Genomic DNA, 22,029 nt, shown 5'->3' with positions numbered 1-22,029 from the left:
TAATGTTGTTGTTGTTATTATGTTTTTGTGGCCACAGTTTTTTACCTCATGCTCTTGATACAGTAAAACTATGAAACTCTATTAGAAATAAAGCAGAGCCATAATTGAACAAAACTGAATTTACCACAACTGGGTGATTTTACAAGAGAAGAGACGGAAGACTAATTTTTATTAACAGCTATGGAAACTTTTTAATCTGCGTGCACAAAAGTCTTCATTACTGCTTTGCAGCTTTGTAACACTTTTTTTTTGCTAATCAAGGCAGTTTGTTCATAATGTTCAGTATTCAAACACAGAACTGAAAGCATCACAGCTATATCAGTGAGGTGTAACTGTACTATTTCTGGTTTAGGTATTAGCTCATGTGATTCCATCTTAATTAACTTAAGCAGAGTTTGGAACAAACCCATATTGCTTACTTCTTTTTCTTCAAATATACAAAAATTTACATAAACTGTGCAAAAAACCCCTGAAGTGTTATAAAAGACTGGCATTTTAAAACCCTGCAAGTTAATTAAGAAAAAACCCCTGGATTCTTTCAGTGATGGAGCCTAGCAACTGCTTTGCAGTTATTAAATTTGGATGAATTTCCATAGTTATTTACTGTCAGTTTTTAAAACTCAGTTGGCTTCCTATATCTTGAAATAACTATGTGATTGGCTGTAATTGTAGTCTTTACTGTGGGGATGGTGAAGCACTAGAACATGTTGCCCAGAGAAGCTATGGATGCTCTATCCCTGGAAGTGTTCAAGGCCAGGCTGGATGGGGCTTTGAGCAACTTGGTCTAGCAGGATGTGTCCCTGCCCTTGGCAGGGGCGTTGGAACTAGATGATCTTGAAGATCCCTTCCAACTGACTCAAGCCATTCTATGATTCTATGATTCTATATGCTTGAACACCCATCTCGATAGATTATTATAATTTTGTAGAGTGTATGTTCCTGTGGGATAAAAACAAAGGGCTCAATTTTGCAGGCACAGGAGCGTAACCTTCCCCTACAAAGAGGAGAAAATGAGCACAAAGTTATGCGTACTCAAATTATTTGGAGCAGCAGCCCTTAGGACAGGAGGGACAGGGCAAACGAGCCCGGGTTGTCATTTCCAGCGGTACCACCAGGGGGCAAACAAGACCCATCATATACCGAGCCGAACCGCCACTGACTGCACGGAACTGCTGGTACTGATCTGGCAGCAGTGACTGAAAGTAGGAATCAACCCCAAACAACAAAGCCCCGTAGTCCCCATGACTTTTTAAAACACTGTTTGCATGTTTAAATCGCTGTATGACATGTAGTGCGGTGATGTTTTATAACTCAAATCTAATGTGATAGACAATACATGTTTGTAAACCCACCCAAATCACAAGGACGACAATTTTCTGGTAAGAATTAGCCAAAAAAAGTAGCTTGTTTCAGTGATGCATCCAGAGGAAAGCAGAAAAAAAAGCAGACCAATACGTAAAAGTGCTTTGTAGAATTAATGTCTAAACCACAGGTCTCACTAATCTTATCTTGATAAGATAAGTACCCTGATAATTTGTGGAAAGTTACAGGTCCAATACCAAATGTTGTCTTATTGACTCCAGCAGCAAAAAGCAGCTCCCATTTCATTTCTCGGTTCTCAAATGCAGGATCAGCACTGCTCTAAAGTTACAGTGTTTTCTGTAAATGCAGGTTGCATACCTTCTATGGCATTCACTGCATTTTTGTTTCCATTCATGTTGACCCTTCCATTATTAAAAGCTGTTCTGTCTGTCATTTAGTGAACTTTGCTGAGACAGGCACCAAGTTAGAACATTCCTAATCCTCTGTGCAGCCCTTTCATACTCATGTTATTAGTTTTAAACGTGTGTCTTGTCAGTCTTGTCACTGTCTCAGGAAGAAACAGAGTTTCATTCTACTGGGATTCAGGTAGAATCATACATAGTTACTGCCTTGAATATTAAAAGACAGGTAGGTTGTTTTACCCATAGCTAGATGAGGTGACCACAGGTTGTTTGCTCACCTACTCCATCAGGAAAGCAGGTGCAAAGAGATCTAGCTGTGGTGGTTCCTCTGTCTCTCTATCCTTACCTTGCCAAATAACCCTTTGTCGTGGTAAAACAGCAATGTGCAGAAGAGATCAGGATCCATTATAGAGATGCCAACAGACAAACGTGCTTAAGAGACAGTTCTACTACTTGTGGGGTGAATGAGTAAAAATTGCCTCCTCTCTCAGGTCTTGACCTGGCTAATCCATTCCCTAGAGGCAGAGATATTGTTTTTTCCCAAGCACGGTGCTGTCCTAGCCAAAGACATACCTAAGAGTCTTTCCTAGGCTCTGAAGAGCATCTGGGCAGAAAATATACATTTGTATATTTTGTGTTTGGTTTTAAAAGAAAAAGGGGATTCTGAAACATCACACTGAACAAATTCATAGAGGCTGCTAAAAATACATTTTATAGGTGTTTGAGAAACATTGCAATGACTGAACATAAATGGTAAATTATGTTTTTCATCTTTGTCTATTAAATATGTATGACTATTCAACTATACAGCTTATCAGCTCAAGAACTATCAAGTTTCATTATGTTTAGCTACATTTATTATTTTTTTTATTAACAACAAATGAAAACATATCTTTGCAATCACTAAAGAGAGAAAAAACCTGTTACGTCAGTACGTTCATCTTCCTGCCATTGCAGTTATTTCTACTGCATATTTATTTATGCTTCTCAAATGTTATTTTATATTCCGTAAATAGTGAAGTAATTCCATGATTTCCATTGTGGAGCGTATTATAGAAGTGCGTGCCTCTTGCTATGGAAAATGATCAGAGATATCACAATATATGGAAACAAGGTATCCTCATCTTCCTTTTAGTCTCTTTTATACACATTCATCGTTCTGAACTAACAGAGCTGGAAAATTTAATAGGTTTTGTTAAGCTCCTGGAACTCTGCAGGATATTAGTGGCTTTTTGTTCACGACAAGACTGGGGACAGTTGAATATAGTGCTACAAAACCTGTTGGCACAAAGGCTCAGTGTCCTGCTAGCAGAAACTGCTTTGTGCACTGCTCTGATCCCAGCCAGAGGCTGCAGAGGAGTAGGACTGGTCCTGCTCTGGCTCAAGGCATGCTGTGGAGCACATCATCTTTCACCACACTACCCATCTGTCCCCTACTTACCCAACACTTAAAATGCATTGAGCAGCTTTTCCTTACTTTCCCTACTCCTTCAGTTGATCTTGCCTCACAGAGAGCTTGTATTAAGGGGGATGGAGGAGGCAGCACAGGAGATGAAAGACTCACCTTAGGAGGCTTTGAGAGCAGGTTGACAGCTTAACATGTTACCAGACAGGTCTGCCTTAAGGGTCTTAGTAGGACTGGTTAAGAGTCCTATCTTTTTTGGAAAGGGCCAAAATGGTAATAACTTTGTCAGGAAAGGATTATTTTCTCTGTCGTCTGTTTTGACCATTTCAAAATGAAAGTTTGGGCATTTGTTTATTTAAAATCAAGAAGTTGTTTTGAACAATAAAGTAGTCCTGGAGAAAATGTAAGTAAACAGGGTCAAAACTGAAGCAGTACGCTTTGAAATTATTAAAATTAAAGACTAGAAATAAACCAGTTTTTGTCCTTTGCTATTTTGAGGCTGTCCAACCTGAGAATAAGCAGTATATTTTAGGCTCCTTTCACAGAAAAAAACCCAAGTTCAAATCATTTGATTCCAAAACTGAGAGAGGACCTACCTCTGTAAACCCACAGGCATGAATTAATTTGGCTAATTTAATTTCCTCCCCAAAACAAAAGGGCCATTAGTGTAATTGTAAAACAATTTATACCCATCTCTAAGCAGTGAAAAATAATTATTTTCCTTTATTACAATTTTTCAAGTTGATGTATCAAGAATGGATTCAATTGTCTGTGTTTATATTTGGGGTCTTTTCAAAGTGTTTCATGAAGCTATGCAAGTGCCTTCTTGTCTTCACCTGCTTCTGTACACCAGCATAAAGGGAAAAACAGCCTTCACCCTCCCCCACTGCCTTTGCAATTTAAAGCCGTTTCTAAAAACAAACTTCAAAATGAGGCACAAAGTTTCCATATAGGCAGATGTTATCATCTTGAAATTCTACAGTTACTATACAGAGTCTCAGATCCTTCTTCAGATGTTGCATAGATCCCAGGTAACAGATACTCTGAATAATCAGAAAGAGGTGTATCAGATACCTGATGAACTGAATTATCAGTCTCTTAATTTTGAGAGATTAAAGTGTAGCATTTAACAGAAGTCTGAAGATCATGGCATGTTACTGCTTTACACAGGTCAAAAAAAGGTATGTTTATGAAGCAAGATGTATGTGTCGCTTGTAATCTAGTGAAATGCTAACATTTGGAAGGAGGTGGGAGAGAATCATGGCTAATTGATATCAAGTGGAGATTCTTATTCTCAGCCTCAGTGTTGAAATTAGTTGCTTTTCTGGTAAGCCAACCATGCAGAGAACAGTGGGAGATAATCTAAAAAATTAATTCTCATTAGTTAAGTGGTGCATGAATGAAACAATCAAATTCTTGCATCTTTGCTCTTCTTATTAGAACAATTCTGTGAATGGCACTGTGGAGAAAATTTGCCAGCTATGTACTTCATGTTTGGTTACTTTCCATTTGAACTGATAATGACCAAGAGAACCAAGCAAAAATGCAGATGATGCATTGAACAATTCAGTGGCACCTTAGAAAACAAGCTTCAAGGAATTTGGATCGTATTAAGAATGAGATGATCAGTGATATTGCTTGCCTGTACAATTATCAAGGTGCAAGAGCCAAGAGTCAACCAGTCTGTTTAAAATGCAGCATCGCAGAGAAGAATCTTTGGCACTGAAGTCAATGGACTGTGCTAATTGTTCCTAATTTGAGCATTTTCCATTTGAGGGAATAGGCTTGCCTTGTAGGTGAGTGTCCACTGTGTAGAAGGATTTCTGTCACCTGCTGAAACATTTCTGGCAAGAGACGGTTCTCATCAGTGACATTTGAGTTGCCAGTTGCAGTGGCTGTGGGCACAGGCCTGGTATCTGACACGTTCTGTGAGGTCATTTCCAGGAAGGTTGGAAAAATGGTTGGAAAAGATGTCTGCAATTTATCTGTCAAGCTCTCTGTGCTAGTAGAAAAGTTTTAGAAACAGCCTTACTCATGTCTGTCTTCATTTTAATCAGCGGAAAAAGGGGAAGGAAATACAAGTAACCCATAGGCTATCACTGTATGAAATTAACTGATAAAAACCTTGAGGGTTTTTTTTGCTATGGTGCTGAGAAGACTCAGGCAAGAGTTGCCCTGCAGGAAAACATAATCTTTTTGTAGGTTTTTGCAGAAATTCCTTTTGGCTGCTGCCTGTCTGCCTGCCTGCCTGCCTGCCTGCAAGAAGGGTGCTGGACACTGATGTAGCTGTGATGCAGTGACTGGGAATAACCTGCTTGAACTCTCCTTGCTTGTTGCTGTACACTTTATGGTGGTGATTTTACCTGTCAGAATTTGCACTTCAAAATATTCTGGAACGTGTAGAGCCTTGGCATTCTCAAGAGTGTGAATGCTAAATTTAAACTTTCAATACAGATAATTTTATAAGTTCCAATGTAGTTTGCTGCTTTCTTGGAAAATAAGGAGACTATCAGTTTTAAATTATTTGGGTTATATTTAGTTCAGTAGATAGTGGTAGGCAAGGCTTTGCACAACTGAATGAATGTAATTATTCTGCTCTTACCAGAAGAAATTTGCAATAGAAGTCTTATGACAGTTTCAGGAATATGGAAATGAAATACAGCCATACACTTTTAAAGGAAATAACTTTTCCAGGCAAGGTGATACACATTCAGTAGAATTACATCAAACTGTATTTGGATTACAGGAAATATAATGGAAATTATATCCATTACTCTCTTTCTTTTCTGTGTAAAATCATATAACAGTTTTAGATATTGAAAAGCTGATAACAGAACCTATAAAATATTTTAATTTAACTAAAATACTGATAAAAAGGAAGCATAGTATATTAGCATTAGCTACGTAATAAGTTTAACGAACAATCATTTTATGAACTGATATGCAGTTTATTAGTATCATAACCAAAGGAATCTCAAATATTTATTAACTCAGTACTTTTTACTCACCTGATTGCTCTGATGACAGTTTTAAGAGCAGGGGTGAGATCTTCTACTGACACGTCACACTGGCACCCTTTGTCATCATAAACATCATCTGTTCCAAGACTTGTGTCAGCTGCAAAATGCAAGAGCAGACTGAACAAGATGCATTTAAAAATCTCTTCCTTAGTGTTTTTGAACAGCTTGCACAGTGGTTCTGGAAAAATAAAGACTACAAATCAAGTATGACAGAGCTTCATCAGTTTGCAAACTGTATAATGCACCTGTGTGTGTCTGCTTGTGTCATAAACGCCTTGGTAGTCCCAGTGTAAATAGTGTAAAAATTAGAAGGAAGAATTCCCTGTTATTTTTTAAATAAATAATATTTGAGTACCAGGATGTCTATTCCTGATGTCCCATGGTTTTTCATCACATTCTCTGTCGTACAAGAAAAAGATGGTGAGCTAACAGATGTAATGGCAGAATCAGAAGACCCTGAAGTTTTATCGTTGCTGTGTTACCACTGTGGATCAACTTGACATTGAGGACAAAGGAGAAGATCCATTTCATTTAATAAGGAGGTGGTGGAATGATCCGACATTTTATTACAGGTGAAAATAAACAAAGCACCTTTTTACCTGCCCACTGTACCTGAATACGCAAATAAAACAGGTACTGATGTATGACCAAGAGGCTTACAAACTTAAAATGTGCTGGAATGCAAATGGAGCAAGAAGGGCAGGGTCACAGATGCCCATACATCATATATGTTTTGAAGGTACATGAAGTACAGGAAAATTCTTGAGGATAGGTATTTTTTTGTCCCAAATAATCTTTCAACTGCATAAAGTCCAAGTGCCCAGGTGAAGAATTTCACTTAAGGCCAGTGTATTTCATCGTATAAATGTCTCTGCTTCATGAGGAAGAGAGCGTAAAATGAAAGAATGACATGAAACACAGAAAAAAAGGATGGGATTCAGTAACCCTCAGTAAGAGAGGAGATTTCTTCCCAGTTCTATGTCCTTGCCTACATTCATGCTGTTATTTAAAACATACATTTAGTCATTCAGAAACACTTCAAGTAAACCATTTCAGGGGCTTCTATTAGCAGACTTAAAGCACAGTCAGACACAAATGGTTAGAGGACATTTTTTCAAGTTCCTTTTTCAGGGAAACTGCAAATTAAAGATGAAAAATATTATTTGTCAGCCAGAAGTGCCTGAAAATTTCATGGTACCTTCTAAATCTAATAGGAATGCTATCTTGGCATGAACAGCATTGTACAGCATTTTCAGGAACTGGTATTGCTGCATTGTTTTCTTCACAGATTTAATGTTCAGGCATACTAATTTTTTTTTTTAAATGACTCTGAGTAGTTCATTACTCTTGGGAACAGGTACTTTTATAAGGAACATCTGTAGCTTTGAAGAACAGGTGATTCTATCTTTGGCAGATCAGTTTAATAAGAAGGATGGCTTATAGCCACGTAGATAATATGTTTAAGTCAACATGAAAAAATCAAATGTGACCACAAAAAATTAATTTTTAAATTGTAAAAGTGTAATAGTAAAAGTAGAATATCTTCATACAAAACTTTGAAATCTCTCCTTCCATGCTATTACTATAAGTCATGCCTACAATGATGTCAGGAGTGCTTTTTCTTTGCACTCTTTCATGAGTTTTCCTACTGGCTTATCTTATTGATAAAATATACATCTCTCTGCCTATCCTGCCTCAATAACACATGGATCCCTACCCAGAAATGTGACTAGCTAAAATAAACTATGCAATTAGTTTGATAGGTATATACACTACCTAAACTCCCCCCTCAGAACGTGCTAAGTACTCCACAACACTAACTTTCCAGGTGTCACATCTGATCAGCCTCTCCAGTTACCTCTCCCAGTGTGGAAATCTCCCCCCTCATTTATAAGTACCATATTAAAAACAGAGCTTTTTATGCTACTGGTGTTTCCAGTGCCTCTCTAAGGTTTGAATCTATTTTCTTATGCCAGTATAAGTTAGGAAAAATTCTGCTAAGAACACAAGAGCTATAACCATGTAAACCCAGTGAAACAGGAGATTCCAACTTGAAAGTTTAAAATAAACATGTTTCTGAATGGTTATATCACTGCCAAGTACAGTGTCATTAATAAAAGGGCTTCCTTAACATGGTATATCTTTACAGAACTGTTTTGAGAACAGTGTGGTGCAATTATTGCTCCCTTGGGAATACAAAAGTCAGCAAAATCTTTAGACAGATGCTGGAAAATTCTTATAAATTTAAGCCAGCTTTAAGAAGAGATGCTGCTCCTAATAAATCACCTTTTTTCTTTCTAATATTCCACTGATATGAATTTCCCTAATTATGGCAGACACTCAATACCACATGTCAATAAAGCTTGTAAAAACCTATAAACCTTGTTTGATTTGTATGGGAAACAGTCATGTCTCTTTAGAACACTGAGTAGACCTGGGAAAAAGTTTGGGAAATGCATAGTAGCAATTTGGAGAAAAAATTCCAGCTTAAAACACCACTGAAATCAAAGTTCACATTCTGATGAATTTTTCCAGTGGAAGCTCATGTTGTGTACCACATAGTTACGAGGTGAGATGTACTTGCATCCCTTCTGTCCCTCTCGAGTTCATCCTTGAGGTCAGGGTTGAGTTGGGGTCAGTTTGTCTGCTTTAGCAGCTCCAGCTGTTCAAATCCCTGGCAGTTCCCAGATGGGGCTAAGCTACAGCCTCCAAGCTGCTGTCTGTTCCCAGGGAAAGCCCTCCCCAAGCACTAACAGGGCAGGTAGGCGCCCCAGTACCAGCTTATGTCTAGCCCTGCACATGTCTACTTCTTCATCCTTCCCCGTGCCCCTTGTCTGTGTCTCCTGCTCTCCATTGGGGTGGCTGTGATGGTCCATGTGGGTTCCACAAGGAACTTTGGGCAGCAGCTGCTCTGCATGAGCATGGCTGCTCTTCCAGGCCTTCCGAGGGTTAGCCTTGGTCCCTCTTTTTCTCGAGGAACCTCTACCACTAGCTAAGCAGGGCTTTCAGGTCTGTTGTTTGGGCTGCTTATGAATATCGTCTCAATGATGGCCAAAGCATCTCAACACACAGTTAGACAAACCCCTGCAAGTCTCTGTAAGAAGGCCTGTCAGTCCATTTGACAATCCAGAAACAATTCCACCTTTCTAATACCAGCATATTTACAATTCAGTATGTGTTTTGATCCTAAACAAAGTGTTTATTTCACAACTGATGAGGCATCCACCATTGTCTTACGATCTTTGACATTATTTACCTTGGGCTACAGTCTGATCTTTGCTGCTTTTTAATTTCTTCCTCTTTCTTCCTGAAGACCAGTCACACAGCAAAGTAGCAATTATCAAGACATAGAAGAGGTATGCACAAGGCAGTAAAATTGTCTTGATATTTCCCTGTTTGTCACAGTGTTTATTCATTCTTTGTGCAAACTCTAGTCATTAATGATCACCCCAAATGAACAGGCAAAAAAATTACACTGTTCTGAAACATTATGTCACCAACAGAAAATTTAGAAGTTTGTAGCTGCCTTTCATATGGCTCTGTGCACAAGTTATGCACAAGGCTTGGATTATTACCTCTGTAAACATCATGTGTCCTTTCTTAGAAGTGTTTTCTGGTGTTTAATAAAATGCTTTGGCATTGGCAAAACTGTGACACTGCTCTGATCACTCTCATAGCTCCTTGCTTTCACTGTCAGTAACATTCAAGTAATTATCTACCTGTCTAACAGAATCAAAAAGATTTTGTACTCTTTGTTTTCTGGGAACAGCCATATGCTAGCAACAACAATCCAGCATTGATAAGTGTGTGTGCTGACACCATGGATAGTTCTATGGAAGTACTTCTCACACAGTGACCGGTATGGTGATTCCAACACAAACCTTTTTACTTGCTTTTTCGAAGCCTTCAGAAGCACCTGGATCTTACTCTGATTGAATAGGATGTAGTTAGAACTCTTCACATGGTGATTTAAATGACTCTGCTGAGGCTGAGAACCCGCCTTCTAGATATGGCAAAACCTAAATAGGTGCCTGAAGTTGGTAGCTTGCATATGACTCCTATTTATTCATGGTACAACACAGTGTTGTGTTGACTTGGTTAAAACCCACAGATTTGGAAAAAAAAGTCTGATTTTTATTGTAACACGTGACTCAAGGTGAAAAATGGATGGTGGTCTAATTTTCACAGGTTCTGAGTTAGATCCAGCAATAGGCTTTATCTATCATTCAAAATCCAGAGTTTGACTTGGGAACTGATGTCCAAGCAATTCATAATGCAGCTCCACAGCCTGTTCTCTACCCTGTTCAGCAAGCCTCATTCAAGTGCAGAGCTGCTTTGGCTGCCCAGAGCAGCAGTGCAAGGCACCCCAATGTGACACACTCATCTTGACACTTATTTTCTGCATGAGTAGTCAGAAAGAAAACAAGTGGATAGTTCAATGCATCTACCTTCTGGGCAAGTAAAGTTAGGCATAAATTCAAAGCTTTTTGAGAACAGATTGTCCCCATGGGAAGTGTTGATGCATAGGTCTGCTGCAGCAGGGGTGCCCAGGCATCTGCTTTAGACTCCAAACTGCCTTACTCTTACATGGCTACTGAGCTCAGATGACCCCCCTTGCTCAAGAAGCAATGCTGGCAGCTTAATACTCTTGTTATTCTGTTCTTTCAGTCCCTTTTGCAAGCAAATAGAGCCTCTGCTCTGCTACTCTACATAATGCCTAGGATGTTTACAAGGTAGGTGTATTTCACTCAGTTTTATCTTGCCTTTGAAGTACTTTTCTTCACACTGAGCATATACTGTGGTGAGTTAAGGATTTAGCCTATGTTCTCTAAAATATGGAGATATGCTGTACATATTTTTTAGTATTACCACAATTGCTATAAGGCATCAAATGTTTCACAAAATCTCTCTTTTTTTCCCCTCAAAAATTATTCTAAGTACAAACATCTTCATAGTTTATGTTCATATAATTCATGCAATTTCCCTTTATCAAAATGAAACGTGTCTCAGCCTAGTGCCTTTGTTCAAATATGTTTCATGAAACTTCTCACCTCTTCACAAGCTCTCATTATTTTCCTGTTTGTCGAACCATGAATTTAAAATCCCTTCACTACCCCAGAACTGATTTTCTTTTCAATTTGCCTTTGCTTTAAAACATCAATAAGATGACTCTCTTTCAGTACATAGTTCGCCTAATTTGTTTTACTGTGATTGCTTGCTAAGTTCCATAGAAAAAATCAACTGCAAAAAGCCACACTAGTTGTGATGGAACTTAATCACGTATTTAATAAGAATGCCCAAAGCTCCCCCAAAGCAGGAAAGGCAGCAGCCCATGTTTACGTGCTTTCCAGAGCAGAGGCCAGAAAAAGGGGGCCCAAGGGAGTGAATTGGGTATTTATTTCCTTGATCTCTGGAAAAAAACCCCCATAAACTACACAAAAGGAAAGGTTTTCTTCTAATCATGAAAGAAGGAAGGAGGCAGGACAAGTACTTTCGTGATGTGCTCTTCACATTAGATGCTTAATATTTGTTTAGAAAATGACACCCAAATCCCTAGTAGTATACAACAGTGTCCAAGTGAAAAAATTAAGAAAGAGGGAATAAGGATGACAAAATTTGAAAACATTGTTTACAGGGATCTTTTATGAAATAGTTGCCATTTCCATGCTGGAAAGGATTTCTTGGGAAAGGAAGGAAACTGGTGCCTCCTGTAAGGAGAAGCATTTCTGCACAAGCTTGTAGGAGTTCCCTTTCCCTTCTGCTTGACCCGAGCCTCTACTGTGCAGGCAGTACAGATGGGGAGTGCAGTAGTGCTGTATGCATAGCCCATTCCTTGTCTTCTCCTGAAACAGACAAAGCATTCCAGATGGGGATGGGAAGGGGGCATCAGAACTTGAATTTGGTAACTGCAATGCTATATGATGTAGAATATCATAAAGAATTTCCCTAACAACATTTTATATGTTAAAGCATTTCTGAAAAATCCTCCGATTTTGTCAAAATGGAAGATAGGATCGGTGGGAAGTTTTTCTGGGTGTAATTGTATAGTCTCCTTTCTTTGTAAGTGCAATTTTTTAAGGTCAGAAACCTAATTTATATATGTTATCATATAATGCAGGCAAGTTCAGATATCTAAAATTCTAGCATTCCCTTCTAATAACTCTCAGTAATCTTTAGTTATTATTTAGCTTCTCAAAAATTTCTGCACTGGCAATATTTCATGGAACAGCTCCCACTACTTAATTAAAAAGGAATCCTTTTAATTTTGAATGATGATATGCGGGACCAGGAGACTTTCCAAAAACAATTCATTATAGGCACAATAATTGTGCAGTTAAAAAGGCTGATCTTATTGTAAATAGTGGCAAATTAGACAGCAAGTTTAGATGGCCATGTGAGAAGACTGGGAAAGAAAAAGGTTAGGTGCCACTAAATGTATGATTTTAGTATATTTTTAGATACACATCCCTGTTATTTTATATACACCACATACAAGAAGTTAAAACTGTAAAATAAATTGCAGATACATATGATAATATCTGGAACTGTGGACTAATGAGCTAATTGTCACACCTAATTGACTGTGTCCCTGCAAGACCTTGTAGTACACATCAGCTGATATATGTCTGATTTTCTGAAAGGTCCTCAGAGGTCCTGCACCCTGGATGATTTCCAGGTCCTGTGATTGAGAGAGGTCATAGATGGGGGCAAAGGTAGAGAAGAGGATGGCAGTTTTAGATTCAGGTATCTACAGGAGAGTCTTGTATTTTAAAAAGCCATAAAGGATTTCCTGTCTGACCAACCTGATTCCTGTCTGACCAACCTGATCTCTTTTTACGATCAGGTGACCCACCTGCTGGATGAGGGGAAGGCTGTGGATGTGGTCTATCTAGACTTCAGCAAGGCCTTTGACACCGTCTCCCATAATATACTCCTGGAAAAGCTGGTAGCCCATGGCTTGGACAAGTGTACCCTCTCCTGGATTAGGAGCTGGCTGGAGGGTCGGGCCCAGAGAGTGCTGGTGAATGGAGCTGCATCCAGCTGGCAGCCGGTCACCAGTGGTGTTCCCCAGGGGTCTGTGTTGGGTCCAGTCCTGTTTAATATCTTTATTGATGATTTAGATGAGGGGATTGAGTCCATCATCAGCAAATTTGCTGATGACACCAAACTGGGAGGGAGTGTCGACCTGCTGGAAGGCAGGAGGGCTCTGCAGAGGGATCTGGATAGACTTGAGAGATGGGCTGATTCCAATGGGATGAAGTTCAATAAAGCCAAGTGCCGGGTCCTGCACTTTGGCCACAACAACCCCCTGCAGCGCTACAGGCTGGGCACAGAGTGGCTGGAAAGCAGCCAGGCAGAAAGGGACCTGGGGGTACTAATTGACAGGAAGCTCAACATGAGCCAACAGTGTGCCCAGGTGGCCAAGAAGGCCAATGGGATCTTGTCCTGTATCAAAAATAGCGTGGCCAGCAGGAGCAGGGAAGTGATCCTTCCCCTGTACTCTGCGTTGGTGAGGCCACACCTTGAGTATTGTGTTCAGTTCTGGGCCCCTCAGTTCAGAAAGGATATTGAGGTGCTGGAGCGGGTCCAGAGAAGAGCAACAAGGCTGGTGAAGGGACTGGAGCATAAGTCCTATGGGGAGAGGCTGAGGGAGCTGGGGTTGTTTAGCCTGGAGAAGAGGAGGCTCAGAGGTGACCTCATCGCCGTCTATAACTACCTGAAGGGAAGTTCTAGCCAGGTGGGGGTTGGTCTCTTCTCTCGGGCACTCAGCAATAGGACAAGGGGGCACGGGCTTAAGCTCCGCCAGGGGAAATTTAAGTTGGATATCAGGAGAAAATTCTTTACAGAGAGAGTAATCAGGCATTGGAATGGGCTGCCCAGAGAGGTGGTGGATTCACCATCCCTGGAGATTTTTAAACGCAGATTGGACGTGGCACTGAGTGCCATGATCTAGTAAATGGACTGGATTTGGACCAAGGGTTGGACTCGATGATCTCGGAGGTCTTTTCCAACCCAATCGATTCTATGATTCTATGATTCTATGATTTCCCCAGTAACGTTTCATAAAAATGAAACACTGCTCAAATGTCTCAGATTTGGTCCAAGTGGGTTACATGGTGGTTGGGAAGTTGTACGACTGTCCTCTCAAAATTACTTCTTATCTCATTTGTACAGTCTTCACTGTAGATGAGGTTATCCAAAACCCATGCAAATCATACTTCTGGTGAGGTGGTCTGCTGCTGTCCTTCACGGAGATGAGCTTAATCCACCTGTGACCACTGAGTAAGCACTCAGTCCAGTGAGTAATGGTGCACAGTAAATTCCTCAAGAGCTATCATAAAGGAAGTGACTAAATTATGGACTCATATGGCCAGGACTTTGATCGGAATAAGCTAACATAATGCCTTAAAACCAATGCCCTGTACTTACTTACACAAAATGAAGAAATGACTTGGAGCTTAGATCAGAATGCCAGATCTTCCTAGTTAATTACACTGACAATGATAATAAATGAGAGCCTTATCATCCAGTTAAGCTATCACAAGAAAATAAATCTATTGTCCGGCACAAATTTATATATTGCTAATAAAATTTCATTCAAGCTTTATTTTGACGTCATGATGCTTTATTTTGAATCAGCAAATTTAAGCTGAGATGTAGAAGCAATCAAACTAAGGACTTTTGCTGCATCAAATGAACCTTATCCAAGGTCAAGATGTCTATGCTACTGAAAGGAAAACTTGTCATTTTTGCAATACATAGATTACATGGTAGTAACTGAGGACACGGGGGCTGAAATGCACAATTGCATTCTTTCCATGGCTCTTATAATATACTGTACCCTGAGGATTTTGTGCAAGTATTCTGTAGGGGATGAAAGGCTAGAGGTCATCTGAACATAAAATGTTCAAGGATGGTGCAAGAAATCAAATATTCCCTTAGAGAGTTTTTTTTAATTAATCAAATGAAATATGTTTGTAATATCTCCAGTGCTGATCACTTTTGATGTTTTATTCAAAAAACCACACAATGTCTCTAGGTTACAGTAAAGGCACAATAACTCATGCAGAGGCTTAGAAGCATGGGATGGTAGAACACAAATATAATATAGTATTTTTGTCCCTCATGGAAAACTGCATCCACAACATAATATTTGTTCATTAATTCTGCTGTGGTGGTACATGATTTAAGCAGAAAAGGTTCTGCTCCCCAGAAAACAAGGCAAGCAGAGAAAAAACAACCCAGGGCAGGAACACCATTGTCTGCAAAGAAGAGATTTTGTGAGATGAGTCTCTGTGGATGGATCTATACAACATGTAATGAGGCCTGGTCACAGTGCCTTAAGCAATGGCATGAGACCACCTGTACTATTTAATCACTGGTGGAGACTCTGTCATGGGGGTGGCACCTCCCAGTGGGTATTCTCATATTCTGCCCTGTGGGCAGTTTGGCTGCAGTTTCCCTGGTTTTGTTTAGCAGAGACACAAGCCATATTGCATGAGGTGGTCTTGGGGCCAGAGGTGGCTCCTGGCTCACTTTGCATACAGGTACAGGTACGGGGTAGCTGCATGTGGCTCTGAGGTCAGGCAGCACTTTTGCCCGTGTGATGTAGCATCCCTTTGATGAAGGCTCTTCCATGCCCCTATACAATTCATGTATCCTTTTAGGTGTGCATGATGTAAAGCTTCACTATTTACCATTCTTGGTTGGTGAAAATTTCCCTCTGATCTGCTTATTCCTGATGATTCCCTTTCAGATTGATAACAGGGATTAGAAATACAGCATCCTGGCACCTTCACTAATTTGTGCAGAGTCCCCTCTTCAACAAGAGTTCTGGCAGTTGTGAACCACATGTCACCAGAGACTGCACACGTATTTAAAATCAGATTATATAAGTTTTGATTTTCAATTTCACTCCCCTGTGCTGCTGTTAAATACCCTAGAAAGCATCTGCAGCCATGCCAACAAAGACCTCTCTAGCCATCAAAGCTCTCTCAGGTTTGGATTCCATTTTCAAATGCACAAATGTAGCTGAAATAATTGCTGGTACTGTCATACCCACTTTGGCAATAGCAATAAATGGTTTATAGGCAGTTTCAAAGGACTGTTACTATCCATAAATAAAGCCATTTGTGCAGCAGTTTTGGTCATACTGTTCTAAGGCTGTCTTGCCAAAATCCTTTTGGGAGATAGCTGTGGCCAGCTTAAGTGTTTTACTTGCTGCCCAAGAAATTCTCCTTCTGTGATTTTAGTATATAGTGGGGGAGTGTTAGAGTGTTACTGAGTAGCCTAACAGGAAGGCTACTACATTTTCATCCAGGTTAGCCTTTTAGCTACCCCCATGAACTCCTGCCTGGACTAGGAACTTCCCTTTACAGGCCAGTTTCTAACTGCTAATGTTTAGTTTCTCCAGCAGTCTCTTTCTGACGGTTTTGGCCCAGATTCCAGCCATGTCCTTACCAGTACTTAGTCAGCCCTGCAAAGTCGCTATCAGCTTAAATCATCCTTGTATGCTAACAATTTCCCTTCCTTTCTGAATCCTCTTCTTATACATTTGCTTCTTTTCTTTATTTTCACACAGAATTCAGTGCACCTCACTTTGATAGAGAGATTGTTCCTCTTCTGCCTGTGCTAATGGAAGGGCATTTACAATCCCAAATCCCATACAGTGAAAGAAAAATGAAGCAAATACATGTATCTCCTCTGCCTTCTCTTTTGGAAGAAGTTAATAGTAAGACTATTGTTTTTTCATTAGATCACTGATATAAAGTTTTGACGCTGAACTGGGTACCCAGTACTATGTTGTCACTGCCCAAAAAGTCCATTGTAAATGTAATTTCTTCTACCCCAAACACACTACAGAGATGTAGGAATCAGCAGAAGGACCAGCTGTTCAAGAGTATTGTTTTGTGTCCAAAATTTCACCCAGAAAGGGGTGTCTTGAGGACTGTCCCACCAAAATAATTAGTCATTTGGCTGGAGAATACCTCAAGGAGAAAACTGGAGGATCTGGCAAGCTAGAGATAAGAATAATATACTGCAAATATTTTTTTTCATCCTGTGAAAAATGTAAGATGTTCTAAACTAAATACATCATCTCGAGATCTTTCTCATTGAGCTGTCAAATACAGAAGGCATATCGAACTATGAAATTGGTAACACACAAAAAAAAAAAACAAAAAGAAATCAAGATTGGTAGTGCTGGCTCTTGCTGCAAAGGTCTGGGTAAGGTAGCAGGGAGCTGCCTCTCAGCAGTGAGCACACTGGACATCTCTCTGATCATACTGGTCCTAGAAATAGTTGGATGAGGTCCCAGAATGGAAACTTGGCATTTGCCTAAAAACTGGAGACAATGGAAGCTGTTCCTTCTGCCACAGATGAGAAATTGGTGTATCTGTTGGCCCCAGTTCATAAGGGTGGACTGGTAGCTGGAAATTGCTGATCAGGAAACAGGCTGTGCTCACCCTGAGGAGCAGGAAGATCTTTAAGGGTTTACGGGCAGCAATGAGTGCTCTGTTGTTGTTACTGTCTTTTATCTACAGATATACCCAAGGTGCTGTTTATGCCACCTTTTCCGGGAGAGAGAGACAATCAGAGAGAGCGCGATTTTCTCGTCCAAATCATTGCTATTGACGACAATATCTACAGGACAAAATAGGGGACATGCTGAGGAAGTGCTTCTATGACAAATGGGCTAATGAAAAATGAAACAGGTGCTTGAGTGAGGTGCAGACTGCAGGGCTGGGACAGAAGTGAGCCACTGATACCCTGGGACAGTGCTCAACAAATTACTCTCTTAGGTCACTTCTAGGCACAGTGTGAGTTACATGGGGTTAACCTATGAAATTACTTCTGGTGCGGTTCTAAGGAGATATTTATGCTATATAAATGATTATGTAGGAAGCCTAAATTTAGACAGGGTACCTTCAACCACTCTGCTACCCAGAACATTTCTCACTTCCCATTGCGGAGCACATGGCCTTGTCTGAGCTTCATATCAGCATGCAATCTGGGCTGGTGTCACATAGCCCCTGTGCTGCAGCTGCTGTGGGACATGAGCCAGGACCTGTGCCCCAGGATGGAGAGAGGAGTGGTGAGTGACCTGGTTAGCAGCCTGGTAGCTGGTTCACCCCAGTAGCTCACTGAACCACAGGCAAATTTGGAATTTATGCATCTGAGAGGTCTCCATGGGGGAGGGCTAGTCTGGAATGGTGACCTCAGCAAACAGTGCTGATTTGTCTTGTTTGCCCTCCAGGAAATGTTTATTTACCCAGGTTTTTCCTGAAGAGTTGTGTTGCGTAGGAAGCCCTCATCTGAGGGATGGGGCATTGCAGTTCAGTGGGTATTTTACAACCTACATGTCTTTGATAATATGTGCTCTTAAAAAGGAAGCAGACATCAAAATCACACAACTGTTTTACCATAGTCGTTGAATATAACATCCATGATTGCCATTGCAGAGTTTGAAGTTACTTCTTTACTTAGTTCAAATTGCCTGTATTGTACCTTTCCCACACAGCCAGAGTCACTGCCTTCTGTGGTAGCCAACCAGTTTGTCTCCCTTATTTTTTATGCTGGGGGTACCACAAGAAAGAACAAAACATTCATATATTGGGAAAAATGTGAATGGAGAAATCCAAACCAAATCCACTTGGGGCAGTGGTACCCCTAGAGCTGTGTGACTGCACCTTTCACTGCTGGACCAGTCTCATACAGGTGTCAGATTCACCTGGTACTCTCAGCTCCTGCCTGTCAGGGGGCTGCTCTTATCTGCTTCAGTGCTCCTTGGTTAGGGCAGTCACTGTCTTTGTTTTGGCAAGTTTTGGCAGATGAAGATCCTTGCCTGAATACTGGCTAATGTAATGACAGATGGCATTTTAGCTAGAGAATGGAGAGCAGCTTGAGAGAAAGGCTAGGCTCCCTGCTGTGGGTTCATCAAGGCATTTTCACAAAGAGCCATTTTCACAAAGATCCACTTCTTCACATGTGGATTCACAATAATGCTGGTTTTGTTTGCTAAAGCCACCTGCTTTATCAAGCCAGATCAAAATTAAAGCACCTAGTAGTACATCTCTTGGTGGCAGGTGATTGCATCTCCAATGGAGGTACCAGGGCTCCTCTGCCTGAGGCAACCAGTTCTGCACAAGCTGTGCTCTTGGATGGCAAAGGTACAGACAGTGCAGTACTGGCCATGCTGCGTGGACCACCAGTGAGAGGCAGCAGGTTTGGGCAGCAGCTGAGCCCAGCAGTGGGAGACAGGGCCATGACGGAGGAGCTGCTGCATTCAAATCCCTTGGATACATTTAGCCCACCTGCAACTTTTCAAAGTGATTACTATCTCCACCAATTGGTCCTTATGCACCAGTGACACAGAATTTCTTGTTAAAAAATCAAATTGGCACGCTCTTTGAAGCAGACTATAGATGGCTTGTGTCTCTGCCTCCAGATAATTCTTTCTGCTTTCCTAAAACATCTCACAATCATAGTGCAAGCGTGCAAGAGTGTGAGCAGGCTGGGAGCAGCATGCAATGGCAAATGAGGTGTGAAAGACTCCTACCATCAACCACGGGTTTGGGCTGTGAGCTCTTCAGCCGCAGCGAGGGCCTGAAGCGGGTTCGGTCATTGAAGCTCCAGCTCTTCTGGACTTTGGTTGGGCTGCCCTCGGTGGCAATGTCAGCACTTGGTGAGCGGCGATCTCCGACTGAAGATTGCCTGTTTTTTATACTTTGACCTCGTGGGCTGGCCATCCGGACCCGCTCCTTAAAACTTAGCTTTTGACTGTGAGAGAAAGAAGTATATTTTATTTCATAGTTCCTTCACTCTGTTTCTTTTTTCCATTGTGCGATAATTGAAAATAATTTCTAAAAATTCTCACTGGTATGAATCTGTTTCTTACACACTTTTATTTTCATTGAATATATTTCATTTGTGAATGAAACTAATTTGATGTAATTGTTTTTTGATAGTAGCATTATCATTGGCAGTCTATCAGACAGTACAGAATAATCCTGTAAAGGAAACTAAAATTAACAAATACAAATTTCACCCAATTATTATATATTAATCTCTATGTTTTATGGTTTTTTTTCTATTCCTTGAATTTTAAATAGGTTTGTGTCCATCTTATGCACTTATGTTCAGTGCATTTCTGGCCATGTCTTCAGATAAAGAAAACTGAAATGTATTCTATTTTTACCACATGCCATGTAGTATTGTCTTGGTTTTTTTTAAGCAGGCAAAAATACTGTTAGTGTATTTATGCTTGTTCAGGATTTGGCACTTCCAACATTTCATATGCATGATTAGCGTTCACTCATATCCAAAATTCCTTGTTACAGCACTTACTTGGACAAGACAAAAACAAATATCCAAGAAACATCGTGATGACCTATTAATGGAAATGTAATGACATGCTGTGTACTTCCTAAAATAATTGCTGGAAATTAAGCTGGGAGCTGTCTACATGCAGGTGGTATTGGACAGGTGCTTTAGGACAGGTACAAGAGCCCAGCCAAGCTCATGACTGTGTCTCCTGGATCAATGGTGACCCTGTGGTCTTATGGTTGGCCAATCGTTAGCTGTTCTTTTCTCCTGCTGTGCTTATAACCCTCCTCTCCAGCCAGCTAAATGTGGGATATGTAGATTTTCTATTTCCTAGTGCTTAAATTACCTTTGTTTGTGTTCAAACATAGCTGATGAACTATTTGCCTATGCTTTTTCATTATTTGACGTTTTTGCCTTTGTTTGTCCCTTCCTGCAGCAGACGACACAAAGGGGAAACAGAAAGGGCGTCTGATACCAAGGTCTGGAAACCTTGTTTTATCTGCAAGGTTAAGCTCAGTTGGTTGAGCAAGGGAATGGTCATCTTGACCAGTGGTCCTGTTCTTGCAAGGGGAGAGATGATGGTGCCAATGCAGGAGCTGTTCATGGTATGATGTTACTGGGTCTTGCAGTCCTACTGCTCTGCGTAGGCTTTGCAGGGGCTTTTTAAAATACTAGAGCAAAGACTGCCTACCTGCAAATTACAGTTGTTCTTGAAGTTGAGACAGTTTCTAGTATTCTAAAAGCCTTTGCATTTAACTTCAGCATGCCCATAAGATGTTTTCAATGGAAATGAATTCTGCAGCTAATTTACTAATGCTAACATGGATTATGTGGTTCTTAGATGTTCAACCTACTGCACTCTGAAAATACAGTGTTAATATGTAATTATATGAAATGAAAAGTAGTTATAGGCTTCTGTGGCTGTGAAATGTTGAGATAAACAGATATCTTTGTCCATGCATAGCAGAACTTAGCATTTCAATTTGAATACAAACGTCACTGAGAGTAGAAAGAATGCAGTTTGTCACAGGTAAAACACATGCTGAAAACTTATTATGAGATAATTTTCAAGAATGATAAAAAATGAGCACGTTAATAACAAGATTATTAGATAAATGTGTTTCTATATGGCATGTTGAATTACTTAAAAGAATACCTTTACTATAATTTCTGAATGTAATCCTCTACTTCCCTGCCCCAAGTAAGCAATTGTTGAAATAAACACATCATGGTGCTGGAAATATTATCTATTTCCATTTCAAATTGCTACCCAGGTCTGCAATACTGTGTGCTGTGGCATATGCAATACAAAAGACCCACAGAACCTACAATTTGAAAGAAAAGTGAGTTCTAAAATTTAATTTTCAATACAAATTACATTTCAAGACTGAATTACATTTCAGCTCAGGAATCTTTTGCATTGTACAACAATGAAAATATAAGCTGTAAAATATTTATTAACCTCATTATTGCATTGTCATATTATACAACATTTGCAAGAGAATAAAAATGGACTTCTTATTACAGATATTATTCCTACACGTGTTCCCCTGTG

At 40.2% G+C, this 22,029-nt stretch overlaps 1 protein-coding gene across 3 annotated transcripts in view; it reads right to left on the bottom strand.

Annotated features, from left to right (window-relative positions):
- The window catches only part of KCNQ5 (potassium voltage-gated channel subfamily Q member 5), a 283,926-nt gene that overhangs the window by 4,509 nt on the left and 257,388 nt on the right, over nt 1–22,029 (bottom strand). For 2 of the 3 annotated variants that reach the window (XM_027745554.2, XM_027745555.2), the window contains 2 exons: nt 19,708–19,928; nt 6,138–6,246 (listed from right to left, as the gene is read on the bottom strand). In XM_027745554.2, coding sequence (XP_027601355.1) covers nt 6,138–6,246; nt 19,708–19,928 — 330 coding nt within the window. Of the gene's footprint in view, nt 1–6,137; nt 6,247–16,497; nt 16,509–19,707; nt 19,929–22,029 lie in introns of all 3 variants that reach the window. The other variant, XM_027745557.2, reaches the window with a different exon arrangement.

Source organism: Pipra filicauda, unplaced genomic scaffold (genome assembly GCF_003945595.2).
Source record: "Pipra filicauda isolate LSUMZ 115617 unplaced genomic scaffold, ASM394559v2 scaffold425_size644529_pilon, whole genome shotgun sequence".
NCBI classification, from domain to species: domain Eukaryota; kingdom Metazoa; phylum Chordata; class Aves; order Passeriformes; family Pipridae; genus Pipra; species Pipra filicauda.
This window is presented reverse-complemented; position numbering and strand designations above follow the sequence as displayed.